This window comes from Poecilia formosa, unplaced genomic scaffold (genome assembly GCF_000485575.1).
Source record: "Poecilia formosa unplaced genomic scaffold, Poecilia_formosa-5.1.2 Scaffold67, whole genome shotgun sequence".
NCBI classification, from domain to species: domain Eukaryota; kingdom Metazoa; phylum Chordata; class Actinopteri; order Cyprinodontiformes; family Poeciliidae; genus Poecilia; species Poecilia formosa.
This window is the reverse complement of record NW_006800006.1, coordinates 308667-330580: the sequence shown is the minus strand read 5'-3', so window position 1 is coordinate 330580 and position 21914 is coordinate 308667. Positions and strand designations below refer to the sequence as shown.

General features: G+C 38.8%; 2 protein-coding genes across 6 annotated transcripts; one reads left to right on the top strand and one right to left on the bottom strand.

Moving 5' to 3' along the window:
- Positions 1-1427: 1427 nt before the first annotated feature.
- ripk2 (receptor-interacting serine-threonine kinase 2) lies at positions 1428-14517 on the bottom strand. 3 transcript variants are annotated; one of them, XM_016672910.1, is made up of 11 exons: positions 13537-14517; positions 11947-12100; positions 10420-10575; positions 10163-10320; positions 8834-8883; positions 8580-8741; positions 7781-7866; positions 5736-5843; positions 4336-4435; positions 3682-3867; positions 1428-2453 (listed from the first exon to the last, which is right to left on the bottom strand). In XM_016672910.1, exons 1-11 carry the CDS (start codon positions 13731-13733, stop codon positions 2062-2064), a joined length of 1749 nt encoding a protein of 582 aa, XP_016528396.1. In that variant the 5' UTR covers positions 13734-14517; the 3' UTR covers positions 1428-2061. The 3 variants fall into 3 exon arrangements, with proteins under 3 accessions (XP_016528396.1, XP_007554907.1, XP_007554908.1); XM_007554845.2 differs by having other exon boundaries at positions 1428-2450; XM_007554846.2 differs by having other exon boundaries at positions 1428-2447.
- A 713-nt stretch (positions 14518-15230) lies between these two features.
- LOC103140065 (sorting nexin-16-like) lies at positions 15231-20454 on the top strand. 3 transcript variants are annotated; one of them, XM_016672912.1, is made up of 7 exons: positions 15231-15770; positions 15852-16099; positions 17752-17838; positions 19301-19449; positions 19523-19592; positions 19669-19805; positions 19894-20454. In XM_016672912.1, exons 2-7 carry the CDS (start codon positions 15881-15883, stop codon positions 20024-20026), a joined length of 795 nt encoding a protein of 264 aa, XP_016528398.1. In that variant the 5' UTR covers positions 15231-15770; positions 15852-15880; the 3' UTR covers positions 20027-20454. The 3 variants fall into 3 exon arrangements, with proteins under 3 accessions (XP_016528398.1, XP_016528397.1, XP_007555076.1); XM_016672911.1 differs by having other exon boundaries at positions 15849-16099; XM_007555014.2 differs by having other exon boundaries at positions 15231-16099.
- Positions 20455-21914: the final 1460 nt, after the last annotated feature.

Below are 21914 nucleotides of genomic sequence, written 5' to 3'. Positions count from 1 at the left end.
TGCCTTTTGGAATAATTAATGTTCTCAATACAGGAGTTTTTAGAAGAAAATTAATTCTGGAGGAATTCAGAAAGGTGCAAAGCTACAAAATTATAGGAATACTGAGGGAGGTGAGGCAAAAAAAAAAAAAAAGACCATTGATCATATTACTGGACTGGACGTCAAGTGTCTACTGTGCGACACACAAGTGCCGTTGCTAAGCACTGAGTCGGGAAAATGACTAAATCAATCAAAGAATCTGAAAAAACCCCACAATGTTTTGCTATTAATTGTCAATACAATGACAACCAGATAACAAGATCTAGTTAGCAGGTCAGTAACAAGTTTTAATCAAAAAACTTTTTTTTTTTTTTTTTATAAAGTGGGAGGTAGGTCAGTCATGCTAGCTTGACTTTGAAAACCTTAACATGTAGATGTGCTGTGGAATTCGGTGTTTCAGTTCAGGTAATGTCAAAGTAAGGCGACCCACACACCCAGTGTCTGACAGATCATTAGTAGAGCAGGAGTTTAAATGAGCCACTTCTCATGATCAGTTATTAATAATCGCAAACTAAACATAAAGCCTGAAAACATAAAACTATAACTCACTGAATGTCCTGTTTTTTGGGTGAGTTTAATGTTTGCACGTTCTGTTAGTGTGTAGATTCTCATTAACTTGAAAGTAATCTCTGCTCTGTCGGCTAGGGGAGCTGTTGTTGGCTGGTTGCCACGGCAACAGGTATGTGTGAAAAAAGTATGACACCAGCGGTTTTTAGACGTCATTTTCCCTTTGCCATCGTGCGCTGCAACCAACTTTAGCTAAAACTTCACCAAAGTTGGTTAAATTTCTGTAAAATAGCTTTAGCTTCTAGCTATAGCGGTTAATAGGCAGTGTCCAATCCAGTATTATAGATCTGTGGTAATGGCTGATCATCTTGGCCCACTTTTTACATCCATCTCACACTTACACACACACACCTCCTCTTAATATGACTGAAGATGAATCTGAACTTATAACATGTCTACATGGTTAGCCTTTGTATTCCAGACTGAACCCACACAGAGAGAGACTAAGGGACGAACACTAACTGGACTGAAGCCTCAAAGAACAACCCAGAGAAATAAATACTACCTTCAGATATGACTGCTACTTTGATCTAATTAAATAAGAACCATCAAGGAGGTCTGTACACACTCTGAACACACATCAGTTAGACCCAAATGGCATTTGGTACTGCTGTTAATTAAACCCTAGAATTACAGACGCACCGATCCAATATATTCATCCCAATATTGAAGAAATTTCTAAATTGTGTATCTGTGACAATGATACACGATTTACGATGTCTGATCTATAGAGACAGATCTATTCAGTCTAATTCTATTTATTTGTGTTCTGAGTGACATCATGCTTTATTAATGTTTTACATTATTTTTAGATTTTCTGATTTCACTTTCTGAACCATTTGAAGGAAGCTTTGTTGTTTGACTAAGGCAATCAACCTATTGTTTTTGTCAGTTTCAGTTTCTTTATTGTTAATTTTACACTGACTGTTTTACTCCTAATTGCACTGACTAAACAAATGAAAGTTGTTTTTACATGTTTGACCAAAGCTTGTGAAGCAATTTGTGTATTTAAGTGAGCTGTACTGATGCAGAATTATCAAATTAACTCTGCATCTGCATACTGAGTTAAGCTGTAATTCAGTGTAATTTTTCCGTTTTAAGTCAATTCAGCTGTTTTTCTGCATCAAATTGGCAAATACTAAACCTCAGATGTTGGTACCAGAAGTGAAAAAAGTGGATCGGTGCGTCTCTACCTTTAAATCCAGCTGAATCCTCTCTAATCAAAGCCATTTTGAATGAAATCACTGATGCAGTCTTACACCCTTTTGGTTTCATGAAAACATCTCGTTGGGTTGGTACCGGTAACCGATCCTGCTCAGCCAGCTCTTCCCTTCTGACCTTCCCAGGTCAGGAAGTGAGGTGAGTATGTTGAGACCGGAGCCACGGAGTGTGAACTGTAGTGTCGTGTCGTCAACCTGAAGAGTTTCCGTTTGCTTTCCCCCTCGCCTGCTGCTGCTAAAAGTTCCTGTAGTTGCTGTAGGACGTGGAGAAGGGCGGCACGCCGGGCACGGCAGCCGAGACGGGCGAGCCGATCTCAGGCGGGTACGGCTTCAGCCCTCCCTGGTTGTTCTCCACCAGCTTGCGCACGACGATCCGGCAGAAGTCCTCGTCGTGCTTGTGGCAGTTGTCGAGCAGCTGGCGGACCTTGGCGGTGCGCGTGGGCTGGTTGACCACCAGTTCATAATCCTCGCGCATCAGCATGGAGCGGGCGAGCAGTGCGTCCAGGCTCTGGTTCAGACAGGCCTCCGTCATCTGGAGGACGATGTCCTCGCGCCGCGTGGCGATCCAGTGGGCGACGGGGCCCCGGGAGGGAGGGGACTGGTGCAGGGGGGGAGAGTGCTCTGCTGCCACACAGAAGGAGGGGGACAGATTATATGGTGAAATCAGGTGAACTAAACGGTTATTTGACCATTTTTTGCCCTGCTGTTAATCTGACTAGTGCTGCACCGATAAACCGGTCAGGATTTGATCGTCTGGGACATCAGCCGATACTTACAGGGGAAACAAATCTCATCTACGCCCGCAAAGGTCTGAAAATCTGACCACCTGACCTGGTTGGCCACCAACTCTAATTTAAGACTTTTTAAGACAATTATGAACAAAATTTAAGACCTATACAACGACAGAAAAGAGAATTGTATGTTTTGTCTCAAATTCAATCTTCAAAAACAAAAGTTGGGTTAAATGAATCAATTTGATTAATTGTTTTATGAAAATAATATCGATTATGTCATCAAATTTTCACTCATTCCGCAAGAAAAAAAATACACAGAATATATATGCAAGATTAAGTACATAAATGATAATGATAAATTAAAATGAGCTCAGTCATTTCCATTTGCATGATTTTTCGTTTCTCTCATTGTACCAAAAACTGGATGATAGTCTTCAGTCTGCTGATTTGGTCTCAACTAAACGTTTTGTTGAAGAATATTTTGTTTCCTGAGACTTCATAATTCATTTTATTTGTCGTTTGTTTTGTTTATTTATTTTGGATGTTTAAAATGTCTTCCAGCTCCAGTGTTAAATGTTCATTAGAATTTAAAGTTTACTGATCTTTGAGAATATGTTCTCACGTTATTATGTGGACAACAATATTATCGGTTATTGCGATAACTTCTGGGACAATTTATCACCCAGCAAAATTTGTTACTGTGACAGGTACAATCTGTTATTTTCATATTTCACGGCAACTTTGATTTGATTTTTCTTGATAAATATAAGACATTTTAAGGCCTATGTTTTAAATAAAAGGATTAAAGACTAAGACTTTCTAAGAACATGCAGACATCCTTTATCCTCTGTTGCTTCGCAACTTTGTCGCTATATTTAACAACTTTTCAGAAAAAAAAAAGACAAAAAAAATCTGAAGTGGCAGGTCAGGCTTTTTAAAGATCATCCAGAAAACGTCAATCAGTGCATTCCTAACTCTGAGCATGTAAACAGAAAGCAAAACCTGGCAATGACTGAAATAAACTACAAATGGAAGACCGTCTGGACATGCCTCAGAGCTTTCTCACGCGCGCGCACACACACACACACACACACACACACACACACACAGACTGCTGATACCGTTTATGCTGAGGTTCTGCATGGCTGCGTCAGCCTCCATGGTGGGCATGGCAGGCCTGACGGGAATGTTCAAGTCGTTCATGGGTTTGGCGCTCTGGAAGCCATTGGGAATGCTGCTCTCACAGGGATCTTTCAGAGACTGCGGATGGTCCAGGTTAGGAGCAATGAAGGAGGAGGGAAGGCTCGCTGCATCAGTGAGAGCAGAACAAGAGTCAGAACTCACCCAGAACCTGAACCCGTATGTCCACAATCAGCTCAGACAGAAAGGTGTTCATGTGATAGACCGACACAAAGAAGTGGGTAATTGTAAAACGGATGGAAAATGATACACGGTTTATCATTTGTAAAGATAAATATCTGAAAAGTGTGGCATGCGTTTATATTCAGGTGCGTTTCTACCAGTGTCAGACTGCTATTTCTACCCATTCTTTGTGGTCATGTTGCACGGAGGGAATATGTGAGCACCAGTTCAGGTTCAGACTCATGTCTGGACTTTGACTGCGCCATCCTCCTAACAAATGAATAATCTGTAGCTTTTCAGATGGAGAAATCCATGCTCTCCTTATCAGAAAATGCATAATGTTATAACTTTGTGTTGGGTCTAATCACATAAAGACCTGAGCCAAAGCTTTCTGTTAACGTGTGGTTGTTTACGTTTAGAGGAAGCAGGACTGGTGCTGATGAGATTGCCGGGTAGAGAGATGTTTTCGTCCTGGGGGGAGTATAAGACAGAGCAGCAGGCCTGGGAGGCTTCCTGTTCAGACAGAGCAGCAGAAAGAAAAGGGTTTTAATCCACCATAAATCAAGGGTCATTTTAGGAGGGTCTTAGTACTGTCAATCACCTCATGTACCCACTGCTAAATGTGCTGTAGTGGAGAAACAACGTTACAGGGAAAACAGCTTATCCGCCGTCATCGGTCACTATGCTAGTTAGCCCTAGCGTGTATAACAGGCTGTGTTAGCTACAGCGTGACGGAGAGTGATTGACAGCACCAAGACCCGCCTCTTTGCTCTGTTTGGTTCTTTCTAGTCAGCACTGGGACAAGGAAGAGGAACTGGATGCTTTCACAGATTATCTGTTTCATACCAAACTGTCACAACATGGTGGCAGTTTCAACAAATATGGAAAATATACTGCTGCTTTAAAGTTTGAGTGGAATTTTAATTTCTTGAGTGAAGGAAGAGGCATCAAGATGAAATTCAATAATGTAACAAGTTACACCAAAGAAGCAGAGATGGATTAAAACATTACAACACATTGACTCGTTGGTGTGAGCCTCAGCAGGAATCTGCTCTGAAGTGATTCTGGTCTGAGCTGCTGCGGCTACATTCACCAGAGACGAGACCAGCAGCTTTGAGTTGATAAGAATAATAATAATAATAAGAAGAAGAAGTCGGCTGTCTAAACTGTCCTGACCGCAGTGTGACCTGCACACACAGCTCACGGCAACAACATGGATTTTTACGCCGCATTAAACAAGACAAACCAGATAAGCTTCGACTCAAACAGTCTGAGCTGCAAATGAAGCAACTAATGTCTGACTGGATTACAGCAGCACTGCTTCTGTCTGTTAGAGTGGGACGGACCTGGATACAGGCTTTCTGCCATTCACAGGGATTATTCATCCATCTGGTTTGCTGTTTATTATGTAAGGACAGAAAAAAAAGATTTTCCTATAAACACTGACTATTTAGAGAAAACACTTGTCCTTAGGAGGACATTTAGCTGTTAAATAAAAAGTGAAGAATAATAGTAAATACAACATGTTCAAAAACATAGACATAAACAAAGCCTTCCAAACAATTTAAAGCAATTAAAATATTTCAAAATGAGCAAAGTTCTGGTTTCTCTTTAGCCAATCCTTAGTGAACATTTTAACGTCAGTTATGGTCTTAAGGTCAAAGGGTGAGAAGAGTTTACAATAGAAAAGGTTCTAATATGGAATGAAAAAATCTGGTCCAACACATAAATGTTGTTTCTTTTTTTAAGATTACATCACAGCCTTCCTGTGTTTCCTGTGTTCCATGCGGGTGGAGGGCAGGTGGATACTAACCAAAGGCCACGGGGTGACGGGCTCCTTCAGGTCGTTCAGAGACACGGCCTCATTGCTCTTCTTACACATCGGAGGCTGAGCTGAGCAGCAGGCTGAACTCCGACTCAGCTGTGAGGGAACAGGAAGCACACAGCAACGTCACACACTGCAGACCTCAGTCACTGAATCCACCAGAGCAAAGGAAGAACCGTGTAGACGAAGGAGGAAGCCGAAATTAGAAAGCAGACGAGTTTCCTGTCACCTAAACAAAGCTCCTTGTTTTAACCCCAGATCTAAAAAAATAAAAAAAGGTTTTAGATTAACACCTTTCAAACCGCCACACATCAACCCATTTCTATTTTTAAGAGTGCAGCGACCTCTGCTTCCTCCTTCAGCTGTCCAACCAGACCTGGCCCACTCACTGGTGTGTTCACACACACACGCACACAGAAACTAGAAAAGGAGAAGGATGTGTTGAGGGGGGATTTCTCGTCTCTCAGCCTCTGCTGGGCGTCACGTAACAGATCAAACTGTCCCAGATTACACAGTTTGCAATATTCAGCGTCTCTCTGTTCACCTGAGTCAGGAATCAGCATCAGCTGGTGAGATGATGGCTTCACCCCTCTGACTAATAATGTGTGTGCCATTTACTACGAACAGCGTTACAGAAAGCTTTCATTACTGAAAGTGTCTGAAGTATTTGTTCCCTTTAACAGTTCATCACATTACAACCAAATTTATAAATATATTTTATATGGATTTTAACTTAAAGATTGAATAATTAAATAAGTTTCTGTTTCTTCTTTCCATCCAGTTTCAGATAGCTGATTGAATTCATGACGTCGTTCTTTGCTTCTTATGTTTGTCTGCTTTATATTTCTGTTGTTCTTTGTATTGTTATGAGTATTTGTTGAAATGGAACTGCATGTTTGTGATAAAGTGCAGGTTTATTCGTCACACCCCCGAGATGTGATCAACTGATTATTGGAATAATCATCAGCTGACTTAGTGATTAGTGGCTAACTGGAGTATTCAGACTCTAAGAACATCACAGTCAGAGCTGGAATGAAGCCAAAACTGTACAAAAAATATATACACATTTTGTATTTAGAATGAAAAAACATTGTTTGTCTGTAAATATGTTCAAACCAAAACTCCTCAAGCAGGTTTTAGCTCCACCTGGTTCAAGTTCTGTAAGAAAAATAAAAAAACTCCTATGAATCACCTTTTGCTGTCCAGTTATTAATGGGTTAATTAAATAAATGGTCACCAGATCAATTCTCCACTCTATTGATGTTCAGGCCTGAAAATGTTACATGTTGATGTTAGTTGCAGATGCTCCTGTGTTACAAATAATCAGATGGTCACTAAAAGAATGTTGTTAAAATTAAAATGTTTACTTTCTTACTTAAAAAAGGGACTGAATTATTTGTTTACTTGCATTTTTATGTATTTTTAATATCGTCTAAAATAAACTTAAGAGGTTAAATGAAAAAAACCTACAGAATGTGTTCATTTTTTATCCACATAATTGATTGAATAGTTGATTACTGAAATAAATTGTTCGGTGAGCCCAACTTGGAAACAGTAATTAGTTCCCCAAGAAAGTAATCCAGTTATTTTACCTATTACTTGTTTTCAAAGGTAATCAAATGAAACTTTTGTTTTAGTTTCACTTTTTTAACTTCATGCACTTCATGCATCAAGCAAAAACAGACTGAAACGCCACCGTCTCTGATCTGAAGTATTTTGTTGAATAATTAAACCTATTCTCTTAACATCTCATTTTATTAAAAAAATACATAGAAGTCTTTCTTCTGTTAAATTGTATTTCTGTAAATTTCATCATATGTAAAATAAAAATGATTTTTGCATTTGCACTCTGTCTTTCCAATAGATGTAAATAAAGTGATAACATGAGAGCATTTCAAAGTCCCGTCACTGGTAACATGACAAACATCACAGGTACTTCCTGCATGAACTTCCACTGCAGTCTCAATACAAACCACCGGATCTGTCCCTGCGCCATTTAAAAACCCCATGAACACGTTAAAGAAGAGACTGACCTTTGACTTCTTGATCTGCAGCACAGCCTCCAGGAAGTCGATTTCGTCGAATCGTCTCACCATCGGCTCCAGCTCAATCAAACACGCTGAAAATGAAACGGACGCATCAGTCGGCGCCGTGGAGTGCGTTTTCCTTTATTTAGTTCAGATATTTAGAGATGTCTACATGTTCCAGTGTTGGCGTTAGAAATTAAGGTTTATTGCAGTATTATTCTGATAGGATTATATTACTTGAAAAAGCTCTCAAAACAATATTATCGCTTATCGCAATAACTTCTGGGACAATTTATCACCCAGCAAAATTTCCCACTATAAACCTTGGTCATATGTCATTGCTTTCAAAATCCATAAACAACAACAAAAAACTTTGTAACACTTTATTTGACGGGGTGTGCATAACACTGAAAGTCCATTAAAAGTGCCAACTTTGCATTAAAGTGTCATTATTTACAAAATAATGCAAAGTTGGCACTTTTAATGGACTTTTAATGGAATTCTTAAAGCAATTTTGCATTAAAAGTGTCATTATTTACCGAATGACACTTCATGACATCAGTCACAGACATTCATAAAGACTCCTTCATGTTCATGACAGATGCTGTCATGTTTATGACAGTGTCATGTCAGTCTTTTGCACACCCTGTCAAATAAAGCGTCACCAAAAGTTCTTATTCAGACTAGGTGTGACGGCATGTAACAGGAAGCTCGGACTTAGTTTATGCTTAGTCATGACAAACTGTCACATGACTCCTGCTACTCAGCGAGATGAGCGGATGTGACTCTCGTCGTGTTGGCTTACTGAGGAAGGAGGGCCGTTCGTCGGGGTTGGAGGTCCAGCCGCTGGTCATCAGGCTGATGAGCGTGTCTCTGCTGGGGATGTCGGCGGCCAGGCTGTCCTGGCTGGTGTCGGGTCGCTTCCCACGCAGCACGCCGAACATGATCTGCATAGGGTTGGTCACCTCTGAGCGCACAGAGACACAGCCACACGTTCAGCTCACCGCCGGGGGAGTCACACATGCGGTTGCCATGACGGTACGCCGAATAATGACCTACCTTCGTATGGAATCTGCCTGGACAGGACCTCCCACATGATGATAGCATAGCTGAGGGGGAAAGGTCACAGAGAGAAACCGGTTAGGGAAACCAGGAGTCACATCTCTGCTCTCAGATGGTTTTCTGTTCTCCACTTTGGAGCAAGTTTAGGGAAGCATGATGACTCACTGGCCCGCTTTGTTGCAGCAATCAATTTCTCTTGCTCAAAAGCAGCAGGAAACCCCCCACAGAGGAAAGTGAACTTTGTTCGTTTTCATAGCAATTATTTCCTCCCTCATAAACTCTGTGGCTGATAGAATTACCAAATCCTCCCTCGTCACTTCTGTGTTCTTGACTTCACATGACAGATCAGCTCCACTCAGCGTTTCACTCTGACAGGCAGGGGATCCACCTTCCATAACTATGGCAAAAATCTGCGCTGCCCTCATGTGCTGACAGAGACTGTCGTTCTGATATCTACCGCGCCCCTAAAGAGTTGGTAGATCTTTATCTGTTGCTGTTTGTGTCACAATCACCTTGTATTGTAAATTGTTCTTGTGTGTCAGATCAAAACAAAGTATTAGATTATTACACTGGTCAACAGTCAAAATAAAGTCTGGCTTTTTCAACTGTTTTAGGGTCATTTTGATGAGCTGAATCCAAAAATCACATTGGTTTTGCTCCATCAGATCAACTTTCTGAACTGTGGAGCAACATGAGCATCAAAATGCAGGACTTGTTCTCACATCTGGAGAATCTGGGATCAATGAGTGATGAGCCGGAGGAGATTCCATCAGGACAGAAAAGAGACGGAGAATTTTACACAATGAAGACGTGATGTTCAATTCACATGTACTTATCCTTATCAGTGTTTGCAATTCAATTCACAGAAATCCAAGTTTGTAACATTTAATTAATACACTCTGTTAGAAAACTTTTTTTTCTCCTGAAGCCTTTTTTGGATGAGAAATATTAATGGAAATGAACTGATAATGTCACAAAAATAGCATCAATTTCGTCCAAAGATCAGATTTCTCTAAATCAGATTAGTATAAAAACCTGACCTGATTGAGAAGAGCAAGAAAAAAGAAGACTGTGAGTGTGTTTGAGTTGCTCTTCAATGGTTTTTCTGCATTATTTTTCCCTTTGATTTGGCATTCGGCACTAATTACTGGGTATAAATAACAACATGCCTGTAAAAACTACACATAAGTCAGAAGTTGTAATGTGACGAAATGCAAAGATCAAAGTGTGTGAATAGTTTTTCAAAACACTATAAATTTCTATCCAGGCTAAGACAGAATCATCAACCCGACTGAGGCGACCGTAGCTCCAGCTCTGAAGCCTCACCTGTACATGTCGTGCTTCACGTCGGCCCGCCGGGTCTTGGATGGATCGTACTCCTCGGGGGGCATGTAGATCACGGTGCCCTCCATCTCGGTTGGCTTGGACCCGGAGCCTTTACTCACAGACAGCTGCCGCCACTTGGACAGACCAAAGTCTGCGATCTGGAGAGAAGAAGAGCAAAGAGCGCAGAGCGTTTCAGAGCTAACCCGCTGCACCACACTTCTACCAGCGACCCTCTGTGACACGTCTCTGCAGCAAACCTTCACATGAAATTCTCCATCCAGCAGAATGTTCTGTGTCTTCAGGTCGTGATGCAACAAAGGTGGGGTCATGTTGTGGAGGAAGTTGACCCCCAGGGCGATCTCGTACAGCGTCCTCAGGCGCAGAGGCCAGGCCAGGACCGGGTACAGCTCCTTCTGTGGGTGGAAAGGATTCACTTTAGCTGATGAAATGTGATGCAAGAGCCCAAACACAAAGTGAGAGAGAATCTAATGTGGAATAGCTCATGTGGGAATTCCCCCAGACTCAGTTCAACTCCTGATCTCTGGACCGTTTCATAGTTTCACCAAAGACTGGAGGCTTCAGTATTTCACTTTTATTTTCAGTTTCACTTACTGGCAAGCCAAGGCAAAAATAAATAAATAAAGGCTGAGTTAATGACAGATGATAAAGAGGTTTATCAGTTGGAGCAGGAGAACAAAGAGTATGACCAACACAGTTACAAAAAATAGGAACTGTTAAGCTAACTAGATAAGCTGAACTTCTACAGTGCAGGACATGTGGTTCTTTCATATGGCAGGTTGCCATAGTGATAGGAGAAGCAGAACAGTTCAGAAAATGAGAAGATCGGCTGGAAACCGTTCTGGTGCCATGTTCACTAAAGAATAGGGATAATGCTCATGCTAATTACAGAACATTAACGGGTAGGCCTGTCGCAGTAAATCAGTTAATCACATAATAAGTCAAAACAAGCTCAATAATTTCTATTTGCTTGATTTATTGATTTTCTCTTTTCTCTTTTTCTACTAAAAAACTGGATGATAAAACTCTTCAGTTTAGCGTTTTGGTCTGAACTAGACATTTTTTTGAAGGACTATTTGCTGCTGTTTTTATTTTTATTTTATTTTAATTATGTAAAGCACTTTGAAATGCCTTGATGCTGAAATGTGCTATACAAATAAAATTTGATTGATTGATTGAATATTTAGTTTACAGAGACCTCATAATTAATTTCATTTGTTGTTTCTGTCGTTTATTTTTTTGTTGTTTATTTTGAATATTTAAAACCTCTTTGAGTTCCAGTGTTAAATGCTCATAGTGATTTAAAGTTTATTGATCTTTTTGAGAATGTGTTCCTGCATTATTATGTAATTGCTTGTTTTATTGCAACAATAATTTTGTTGCGATAAACAAAATTACTGTTTATTGCAACAACTTCTGGGACAATTTATCCTCCAGAAAAACGTGTTATTGTGACAAGCCTGTTAATATATAGTCCAATATATAGCTAGGTATAAACTGATACCAACTGATGATGCTAATTTTAATACGTCTCTTTACCAGATGCTCCATGTTGTCCTCACTGCCCGAGAAAAATACTATAATTTCATAATTTTCAAATACTTGAGTATTGTTTATGCTACTACGACTCTAGCAGTTCTAAAAGTCTTAGGGTACAGCAGTGAAGGGCCGATGTCCTGCATGGCTTAAACGCATCCCTGCTCCAACTCAGCCGATTCTAACCCACCAGGTTCTGCTAACGAATCCCTCCTTCACCGGGCGGTTACCTCGTGCAGCAGCTGGTCCAGAGAGCCGTTGCTCATGAACTCTGTCACTATGCAGAAGAACTCGGGCTCGTTGCAGATGCCAAAAATCTGGATGATGTGGTTAAATCTGGCTTTGTGGAGCACCTCGGCCTCCTTCAGCAAGCACTTCCTCTCTCTGAAACACAGCGAAAGATGGAGGTGACCTTTGCCCCTCTGCCCTTCCAAGAAAAACGCTAAGGATATAAAGAAATTTATGCAGTCAATTGACATTTTTTTTTGCTAAACTTCTGTCTTTAGACTGTCTGCAGGGTAAATACCTTCACCCTCTATTAAAGTAAAGGTATTTCTTTACGTTACCTTAGAAAGATACAGCTTTGCCTTCAGTCCAGCTAAATACCACTTGTTTAGAGCCTCAAATGTGAAATGACTGAAAAAAAAGCTACTTAGAAATTTGACTAACATCTATTCCATTAAATTTATTGTCAATCTTAAAAATAAACAATTTTACTTACATTTTTGGAGTTTACAATGTAGAAAACTTTTGCAAGGAGAGGATGAATACATTTTCTTTTATGAGATTATATGTTTTGTGGAAATCTAGATTAAAAACAGTTTTCAACCTAATGACAAGAAAAACAAGCCTTAGAACATGTTGCTGGTACTCTTAGAGTCATTCTGTTGCAGAAACTCACAGCAATTATTCCATGAATAAAACTGCTAACCCTGCATTGTTACAATATCACTATTTTAAATTATTAGCTGGTTCTTTATTATTTTTCACAAACATTATCAAAACCCAGCCTTAAAACATTTAATATCACTTGATTTAGGAGCATTTATAATAATACAAATAACAAATAATAATAAAAAAATTATTAAATGATGAGCACTCAATTTTTATGTAATCATCAACACTATGATTATGCATTTTGTTTGCTTTGTTTTGGCACAGTTTCCTCTGAATGTGTTAGGACTGTAGTGATGCTGAAAAGGAAGCACATGCCCCAGGTTGTTGCACAGCAGTTCTTTAAGTGGCTGATTTAGGCAGATCATGTCAAATAGAAACTGCAGCTTATCCAGAAAAGTTTCCCACCTGCACGAGTCTAATTGGCGCCATGCTGACATTAGTAAACATGCCCATATGATCCCAAAAGCTAAAGCGTGGCCATCTGCATGTCTGGCTTGCCCAATTTTAAAGTGACAGTCTGGTGGAAAACCCCTGAAAGCAACAACCACTGGCGGGATGGTGGCAAAACATTAAATAATTTCACCATATTTTCTTTAGTAGTCTGATAAAAGTGAAAATATGGAAGGAATTCTGATTTTTAATAGTTTTGTGATTCTCTATTCAATGCAAACCTGAAAGAAACACCATGCAGCATAGTGGTGGCAGGATCATGAAGTGGGGACGCTTTACTTTTTGGTTCTTCTTATTTTGTCCACCACCTGAATGAGTTTTGATATAATTTGCAGCAAACTAAGACCTTTGCTAACATCATTTTTACAATGTGAAAGTCCAGCGGAAACCGAATTTGGCCTCCAATTTAACTTCAGTTAGGACGTCATCTCCAAACAAACTTACTGCACTGAAAACAACATTGACACGGGTACCTTTCTCCGACCGAGTCGAGCTTCAGGCACTTGATGGCCACGGTTGTTCTCCAGTCGGAGTGCTGCGCCTTGAAGACGGTGCCGAAGCCCCCTCTGCTCAGGTAGTACAGGTCCGTCAGCTTCTGGTAGGGGATCACCGGCAGAGTGCTCGTTAAGGTCCCGATGTTGACGCAGCCCGCGGCCCCGTGCGGCTCCATAACGCTCTCTAACAGGGAGGTATATGCAAACTGGACAGGCTCAGCCTCGGACAGACAGTAGAACTGCCTCTTGCGGTAAAACGCAACGAGGAACAGCTATCCCATTTACTCGCCTGCCGAAACGTTGCGAATGTTAGCGAGCTAAGCTAACTAGAGGCTGAAAGAGAGGAGCCAGCGACGCTGTTCAGCGATTTTTTTTTTTTTTTTACCGATTAAGAGAACATCATAACTGAGCACGTACACGTTCAATTCTCGATTTATTGATGTAGTGCCGCCCTGGCGACTCAGCGGAGGGGGGAGTTAACGCAGGACGGCAAGAAAGACGCCGCTGCGGGAGCTGCGCGATTATTTAAGAGAGCCACTTTCTGTGCTGCCAATGACGACTCACTTCCGGGTCTGTGTGATATGTTCATGTATGTAGGATTAAAGATATCTCAACAGTTAAAATAAAACACGTGGACACGTAGTTCATGTTATTGGATGGAAGCAAACGTTATGAGTATGTGTAAGCCCATAATTTCTAATAGGACGTGTGTGCGTTCTTTTAATAAAGACAATATTACAATATTTGTGTAAGTTGCTCAGTTCATTTTATTGTTTCAATTTCACTTGAAGTAAGATATTCCTCCATTTGCACAAGCTGATTATCGGGGGGGTTTTCAGATGTGTGGGAATTTCCCGAAATCGGGGTTTTCCTCAAAGGTGTAAAACTGAACTTGCATTCAGCCATGTGACTGCTTGTTTACCGTGAGTTCAGAGAAAATGTCACCGTTTCCTTGGTTTTTCAGATCTTATACTAATTTTGAGATTAGTATAAGACAAAAAAAATAAATTAATAAACAAATAAATTATTTTTAAACATCTCTCTTCAATAAATAAAAAATAATGATATTAAATAAGCAAACATTAAAAAAAAAAAAAAAACCAGATCGGGAGAGTTTTTCCACCAGTACCATATGGCATCAGCCATAATAGGATTAGAAATGCAATGCCATATCAACAAAGTCTATGGTTTGAGATATGGTCTTCTTTTGGATATTTTTGGAGATTGTAAACAGAGGAAAACATTAAAGCTTGATGAAGTATGACAAAGATGGAGGAAGACAATTTGGATTCTTGGTATTAAAAAAAAAAAAAAAATTGGGGCCATCATGCAATTTTCAAACAATATCCTAATTCTGACAGACAAAGCTTGATGGTGATGAAAATGGTTCTGTCTTCAAAATAGACACAGTCTTTGTAAAACTGTTTAAAAGTCCAGCAACTCATCAGTATCATCATTTGATACTGATGTGGTTAAAAGCTGAAGTATTTCCTTTTGTGTAAAGGTAATACACAAAATATTACCTACAAATTGAGCATCTTGTGAATACAAATTCACAAGATGCTCAACATTCTTCATTATAATTTTTTTGATTATTATTTTTCGTGATGTTGTCATAAAATGATAACTTAATTCTCCTAACATTGGAAATTTATCCTGGCAATATTCTAACTTTTATTCTTGTTTTATTTCAATTTTATTCTAGTACAATTACAATTTGTAACACTCTTGTGACACTACATATTTCTCTGAATATTATGACTTTATTATCATATATTTTTTCTTAGCTAATACTCCTTTGTGTCCTAGAAATGATTTAAATATAAAAAAATATATCCATTATTTAACAACCTAACAATCCAGGATTTAATCCATTTAAAATATCAAAGCTAGTTGTAGCCTTTCCTTTGTAAAAATGACATGGCTGAGAAGTTTCTCTGAAGCATCCAGTTAATTGATTTGAATTGGCATTTAATAGAAACAGGAAGTCCCTCCTGTCTGGTACACAGTAGCACATGACTGTATGTGCATTGACCCTCTGTAATCGTAAACTCGTGTAACCCATAAGGTCAATAAATTCCTTGCTGCACTATAACTACTGCTTACTCAACATCCAGCCACATAAAGTGGCCCGTTGTTTTTGATGAGTCAGCAAGACTATCCCACAGTTCGGATGAGGAATGACACTGGGATTAAAGCGACTCTGAGTTGAAGTAAGTAATCCGTCAGAATGATGTCCTTGTATTTATTTCTCATTGTGGCTATGAATGAACTTGTTTCGTGTGTGTAAGCAGGTGTTCACTTAAAAAAAAAAACCTGTCGGATGGCTGACCCGTTTGTTCCAGTCCATTTATCTGTCAACTGGTTCATAGTGAACAACTCCAGTTTGAACAGAGGGGAGTCTCTGCTCACCGTAGATGAGGCCTGCAGCAGACCCAGAGGAGAGCAGAGTGACAGGCCAGGGAACACCGAGAAAGAGGAGAAACCCATCAGTGCAACTCTGCTGGGCTATGAGATTCTGAAGGAGAGGGAAAAGTTCACGGTAGGAAGTCCGGTCCCAGATAAAGACAATAAATCAAAACAGTAAATATCACAGTAGATACATGATGAGTAACAATAGGTAATACGTCTGATATAATATTCAATATTGTGTTCATCCTAAAATAAGGGCTTAAGTCATTTTTTCCTCAAAAGATGATTAAGGCAGAAAAAGAATCACTTTTGTTAAAAAAAAAAAAAAAGATCGAGGCCATTATTCTAGGACGAGGATGAAATTCAATATATAGAATATTCACTGAATTCCCATTCAGAACCCCATGGCATTCTGGGGGACGTAGGCAGAGGAAAGGGTTTAACTGCTCAACTTCTTACGGACAGTTAGGTAAGATTGGTGGCATCAACCAAAATCACTCTTTCTTTGGTTACCTAGCAACAGCCAAATGAGTCACAGCAACAGTTTCAGGTTTATCACTGTGACTCATAACTGCTAAAAAACAAACAAACAAACAAACAAACAAACAAACAAACAAACAACAACATGGAGTGAAAACTGTGGATAAAACAGGAAATGTGGTGCCAGTATTTTAGATATAAAAAAACAACTAATCTATAATTATCAATATATGAAATGCTGATATGCTGATACGTTTGTCAGCCGTATCGTCCAGCCCTACCGTATCATGAATGAAAATCAAGAAATCTGTAATGACACTCGCTTGCTCTTTTCATTTTCGGATTTTTGTCTTTATGGTAATTTTTTTGAGGGTTTATTGCAAATTTAGTCGCATGACCAACAGTTTTACAGGAACATTCCCAGCCAAAAGTTTTGAAAATGATTCAGATGCCAGCTTTGTCATTTTTTTTATTTTAGTATTTGTGATGGCAGATGGGGGGTGACATCATATTTAGATTAAGAGAAAACTGATCATATTTTTAAAAATGAATTCATTGTTTAGTTTTAGTCAGCTTTTTTAAGTATCCCCCATTTGTCCGTACCATAGTAGAAACTATTATTTCTGGTGTTCACACCACAAGCATTAGGATAAAAACTACAGACATTACTAAAAAGAGAAACATCACAGAAAAGCCCAAAACACACAAATAAAAACCAAAAAACAGAAGTTGATAGCCACAGCAGTTCCAAAGAATGCTAAAAAGTAATAACCGTGCACACTACATGTGTAGAATTAACAATAATTTCATATTATTTCATTATGTATTGTAGATTTTTAGATTATTTTTAAAGGGAGTGGGAGTAAATAAGTCTGTCTTCTCCTTTTCAAGCTAACTGCATTCTAAATAAGGTTTTATTACATAAAACAAGAACTTGACCCAGACAATGTCTTGTTCTTATGTTACTGTATATATTTGTGAATAAGTGGATGCATGTGTATTTTCTTTGTTTCTTTTTTACCTACTCTGGAGCATCATATACATGTTTTTCTTTTTTTGTAGCTAAAAATAAAGCAATAAACAACAAACCTTTTATGATCACCAGGTAATGTTATTTAGAAGGCGGTGATTATATGAAGTGGCTCTTTCCACAGCTGTTTGTCTGAGAAGATTCAGAATACGTCACAATGGGTACATGTCACGTATGTAAAATAAGCATAAAAACAAGATGTATGTCCAGGATACTTTATCTTTATATTGATCACTCAACAATAACTCCATAAAGCCTCATCTGTTTTGTAGGTTTATAAGATTCTTATAAAGAGGCCTGAAGGAGGCAGCTGGCTGATCTTCAGAAGATATGCAGACTTCTGCATGCTCAGCGATCAGGTGGGAGTTATTTGCACACACCGACCGCACAATTCCATCAAGGTTGACCTCGTATGAAGGTCATGACCTGACAGAGCGTGAAGCCAGGAGCAACACGAAGGAGGAGGTTTAGTTTCTCTACAGGTTAGAAATCGGTTAAGAGCAGGTACAGTGCTGTGAAAAACATTCCCTCACCGATTTCTTCTGTTTACATTAATTTTAGACAAACACAGCCTGAGTAAATACAAAATTCAGCTTTTAAGGGATGATTTGATTTATAGAGAATATCCAAAATTTGTGAAATTTTGATACTAAGTGGGTTTTTTGTTTTTTTATTTTTTTCCTGTGTTTTCCTTGACACTCATGGATGCCACTTTTGTCCAGTCTCTATCTTATTATCAAATCATAAACACTAAAATCTGCACTTATTTAGATGCTATTCTGGGCTTTAATAACACATTAGAGTGTTTTCTTTGAGTTTCAAAGCCATAGAAACAAACAACTTGCAACCCTTTCCTGACTCAAAATCTCAATAATTTTGTTTTTTTATAGATGGGGCAGCATTATATAAAATCCACTTTTTTAAAAACTTTATGTCACGTAATTAAGTTATTCCCTCACCAAAAACATACCAGAGTGTTGTTTTGTTTCTTTTATACATGTTTGAGAAATCCTTTAATCTCCATGGCAACCATTTAGTTGTGTAAAACTCCTGGGTGGACCAAGCTCTGCCATGGAGGACGAAGCTCTTCTTCAGAGCTGCAGTTTCCAAGCCTCAGAGCTCTGGCCTCACAGAGCAGCCCTCCTCTGCGACTCCCCCAATCAGCTCCTTCAGACTAGCCAGCATCAATTAGCAAACACTCGGTGGAATTACGCATCTGCTGGGTTCTTTATAGGAGCGACTTCTCAGTGCAGTGTTGATAAGGGCCTAATAGAGGAGCCATGTTGTGATGACTTCCTGAAGGCGGAGTTTCAGAAAGAGCATGAGTTTTATTAAAGAGACAGAGACCCAATTTCAAGATGTTCAGAAGTCAAATTACAAATGTTGTATATGTTTTATATATACGTTTTTACAACAACTCAGAGTAACTTGATTGTGCTATAAAACGATACTACGTGACTGGGGGGAAAAACATAGTACTGCCCCTTTAAATCTTGAATTTCTTCAGCCATGTTCTGCCTTCTGAAACCTTTTAGCCTACTTCGTGTTGATGGACTGGTTCTGTTTAAGTCATTTCTTGATTTCACAGGTGTGACAGTAATCCTGCATAGTTGTGCCTACAATTATACTCAGAATTGTTTTTAACTTAATAACTGTTAATTCATGATGTAAGAAGAACTACAACTACCTTTTCACAAATTTAGCTCATTTAGGCTGCTTTATAAATGAAATAATTGTTAAAAAGTTATGTTGACTCTCTGTAATCTAACGCCATGGTAACCAAATATATATCTTTTCCTTTTATCTGTGTCATTGTTGCAGCTTAGAGAGTTGTTCCCCGGTTTCCATCAAGCGCTGCCTCCTAAACGACGATTCAAAGACAACTATGATGGAAGTTTTCTGGAGAAGAGACGTTTGGGACTGCAGACTTTTCTAGAGAATCTGATGTTGCACAAACATATCAGCACAAGGTACGATCCCTTCCTGCAGACGGCCCCCTGAGTCGTCTTTGTTCAACTACTAAAGAGATTTCTGGTTTCTCAGTGAACCTGTGACATACTTTCTCTCTGCGGACGACCCATCGAGTCCATTTTACAGTACGGAGGAAAGCAGGGTGAGTTTAGTTTCATTCAGACGGGTTGAATACTGACTTTTTGATTCAGTTCAAACACTGTTTGTCTGCTGAGCAGGCATTTTGTGAAACCCTGGAGCAAAAGAATCATCGTCTCCTCAGAGAACTCCTGGAAAAACAGAGAGAAGTCGACTCGTTAACCAAATCTTTAGAGGATAAAGAGAACTACATCGACCTGCTGTGGAGAAAAAACAGGTAAAAATAGTCGACTTTGTAACTTTGAGAAAATCAGAAAAATCTCACATTTGCACGTAAAAGTCTTTGTTTTCCCATTTTTCTCTAGGACTTTGGAATTCCATCCACACAAAAAGGAAGACACAAATGTGAATGAACAGAAGCAGAATTTGGCATTTGGGAATTCTCAGAATGACAAAGGAACCAGGGAAGAATTAAATAAAATCACAAACTGGAACTAGAAGCTTTTTATCCTGAATCAGCTGTAAGAAAAAAAATGAACTATTTATATAAGAAAATGTGTTGAAATAGTCTTTTTTTGAGGGCTCTTGATGTGCTGAAGCTTAAATGTTTGTTTTTCCATTTTCTGTACCACTGATGAATAATAAAGTCAGAGTGCAGCAGTAATGTGTGATTTACCTGCTTTATCTTTAAGAGATTTTTTTAGAAGTAGGAATCTGTGCAAAGACTGAACAGTAAATATATTACTTGCAGTAGGTAAACTCTTCAAAGATGAAAACTTCACAATTTTTATCACCTTCACAGATTCTAAAAAGACTTGGATTTCAGAGTGGATGACATAAAAAAAGGATTTTATGTAGTTTTCCCTACAGAACTGCACAGTTCTGAAAGAAAATAACAGAAAACAGCACCGTAAAACAAAAAAAGCCTTTCCAATTATTCTAATCAATTACAATTTTTAGTTAGAATAATTCAGTTTTAAAAAAAGCTTTATTTATCCCAAATTGAAGCTAAATATTGTTATAAAAATTTTTTACCAGTTGTTATGAATAGTAATGCTGAGGGTAGGATGGATTTCCAGGAGCAGTCAGTCTTGCATTGAATTTGAATAAGCCTCTGACTGAAGAAAGTCTCATGATTGTCATGACATGCTAACAGCTGGAGGTTAGCTCCAGGTCCAGGAATATTCGTCCAAAAGTGCTGGACCTCGATCAAATAAAGATGAACTAAAGGTCTTCAGAAGGAACAAATCAGAATCATCGTAACAGAGCTGCTCCATGTTGCCACAACGAGAGGTGCGATTAAACAGTTTATCAATTTTGTGTAGGTTGTGTTTAATCCTTTTTTGTTTCGGAGTTCGATTGTGCCTCTAGGAGTAACTGTGTTGCATGCACGTCAGTAGGAGAGGAAGTAAGGTAGGAAATGACCACAAGGTGGTGCTGTAAATTTATATCTGAAAGGAGAGCTGGTTCATTCTGTAGGACTGAATGGCCTTTTCATGCCTCTTCACTCAAAAAATATCAAAATACAAAATAAACTTCTGAGAAGACTTTTAGCTGCCATTCATGACATTAAAAACAGCTGCTAAGAAAGGACTCATGTATGGGAGTCTAAAATAACAGGTGAAAAGATTGACTTCAGGATTTGAGCCGTACCTAAAATCAATAAATTAGAATATGTTCACTGATGTGCATTATCTTTTGAATATAACTTTTAAGCAAATGTTAAAGCTGCTTTTAACTAAGCCTTCATTTTTGCATAATAATATATTTTATTAGTTTGATGTAATATTGAAATCTTAAATATTGTCTTTTCATTAGTTGTAAACATCATAATTTATAAAAATGAACATTTGTAAACATCATTTTGTGAAATTAATCTACATATTAGGGGCCGGGATTTGTGTTTATCCCAACCATCAATATCTAACATAATTTTTTTAACTTCCCACTATTTCTCATGTCCAGTTGTAGAAACAGAAGCTCTTTGGATCAGATCCTGTCAGTGAGTGACAGGATCTGATCAGTGAGTTTGTTGTTTTTCTCATTCGGTTTATCTCCCCTTTAACTTTCATCTCTGTTTGCTCAGCATGAAAACACGTTGCGTCTATAAAAAGACGTCCTAGCACTGGGAATTGTTTTGTGCCATTAGCCTACTTTCAACGTTTTTTTCTTTTTTTTCTTTCTTTGCTAAAATCCAAGCTGGGATTGGCTCCAGCCCTCTGCAATCCTGAATCCTGATCCAGACATAAAAGATGGATAGATGCGCTTTTGTTTCACTCAATAAATCTGCTTCATCTGGGAGCCTCTTGTACGCCTTTTCAGCTGCGCATTCCTGTTTTTGTTGTGTTCCCATTTGCCGTTTACTCCAAAAGAAAATTTTGGCATT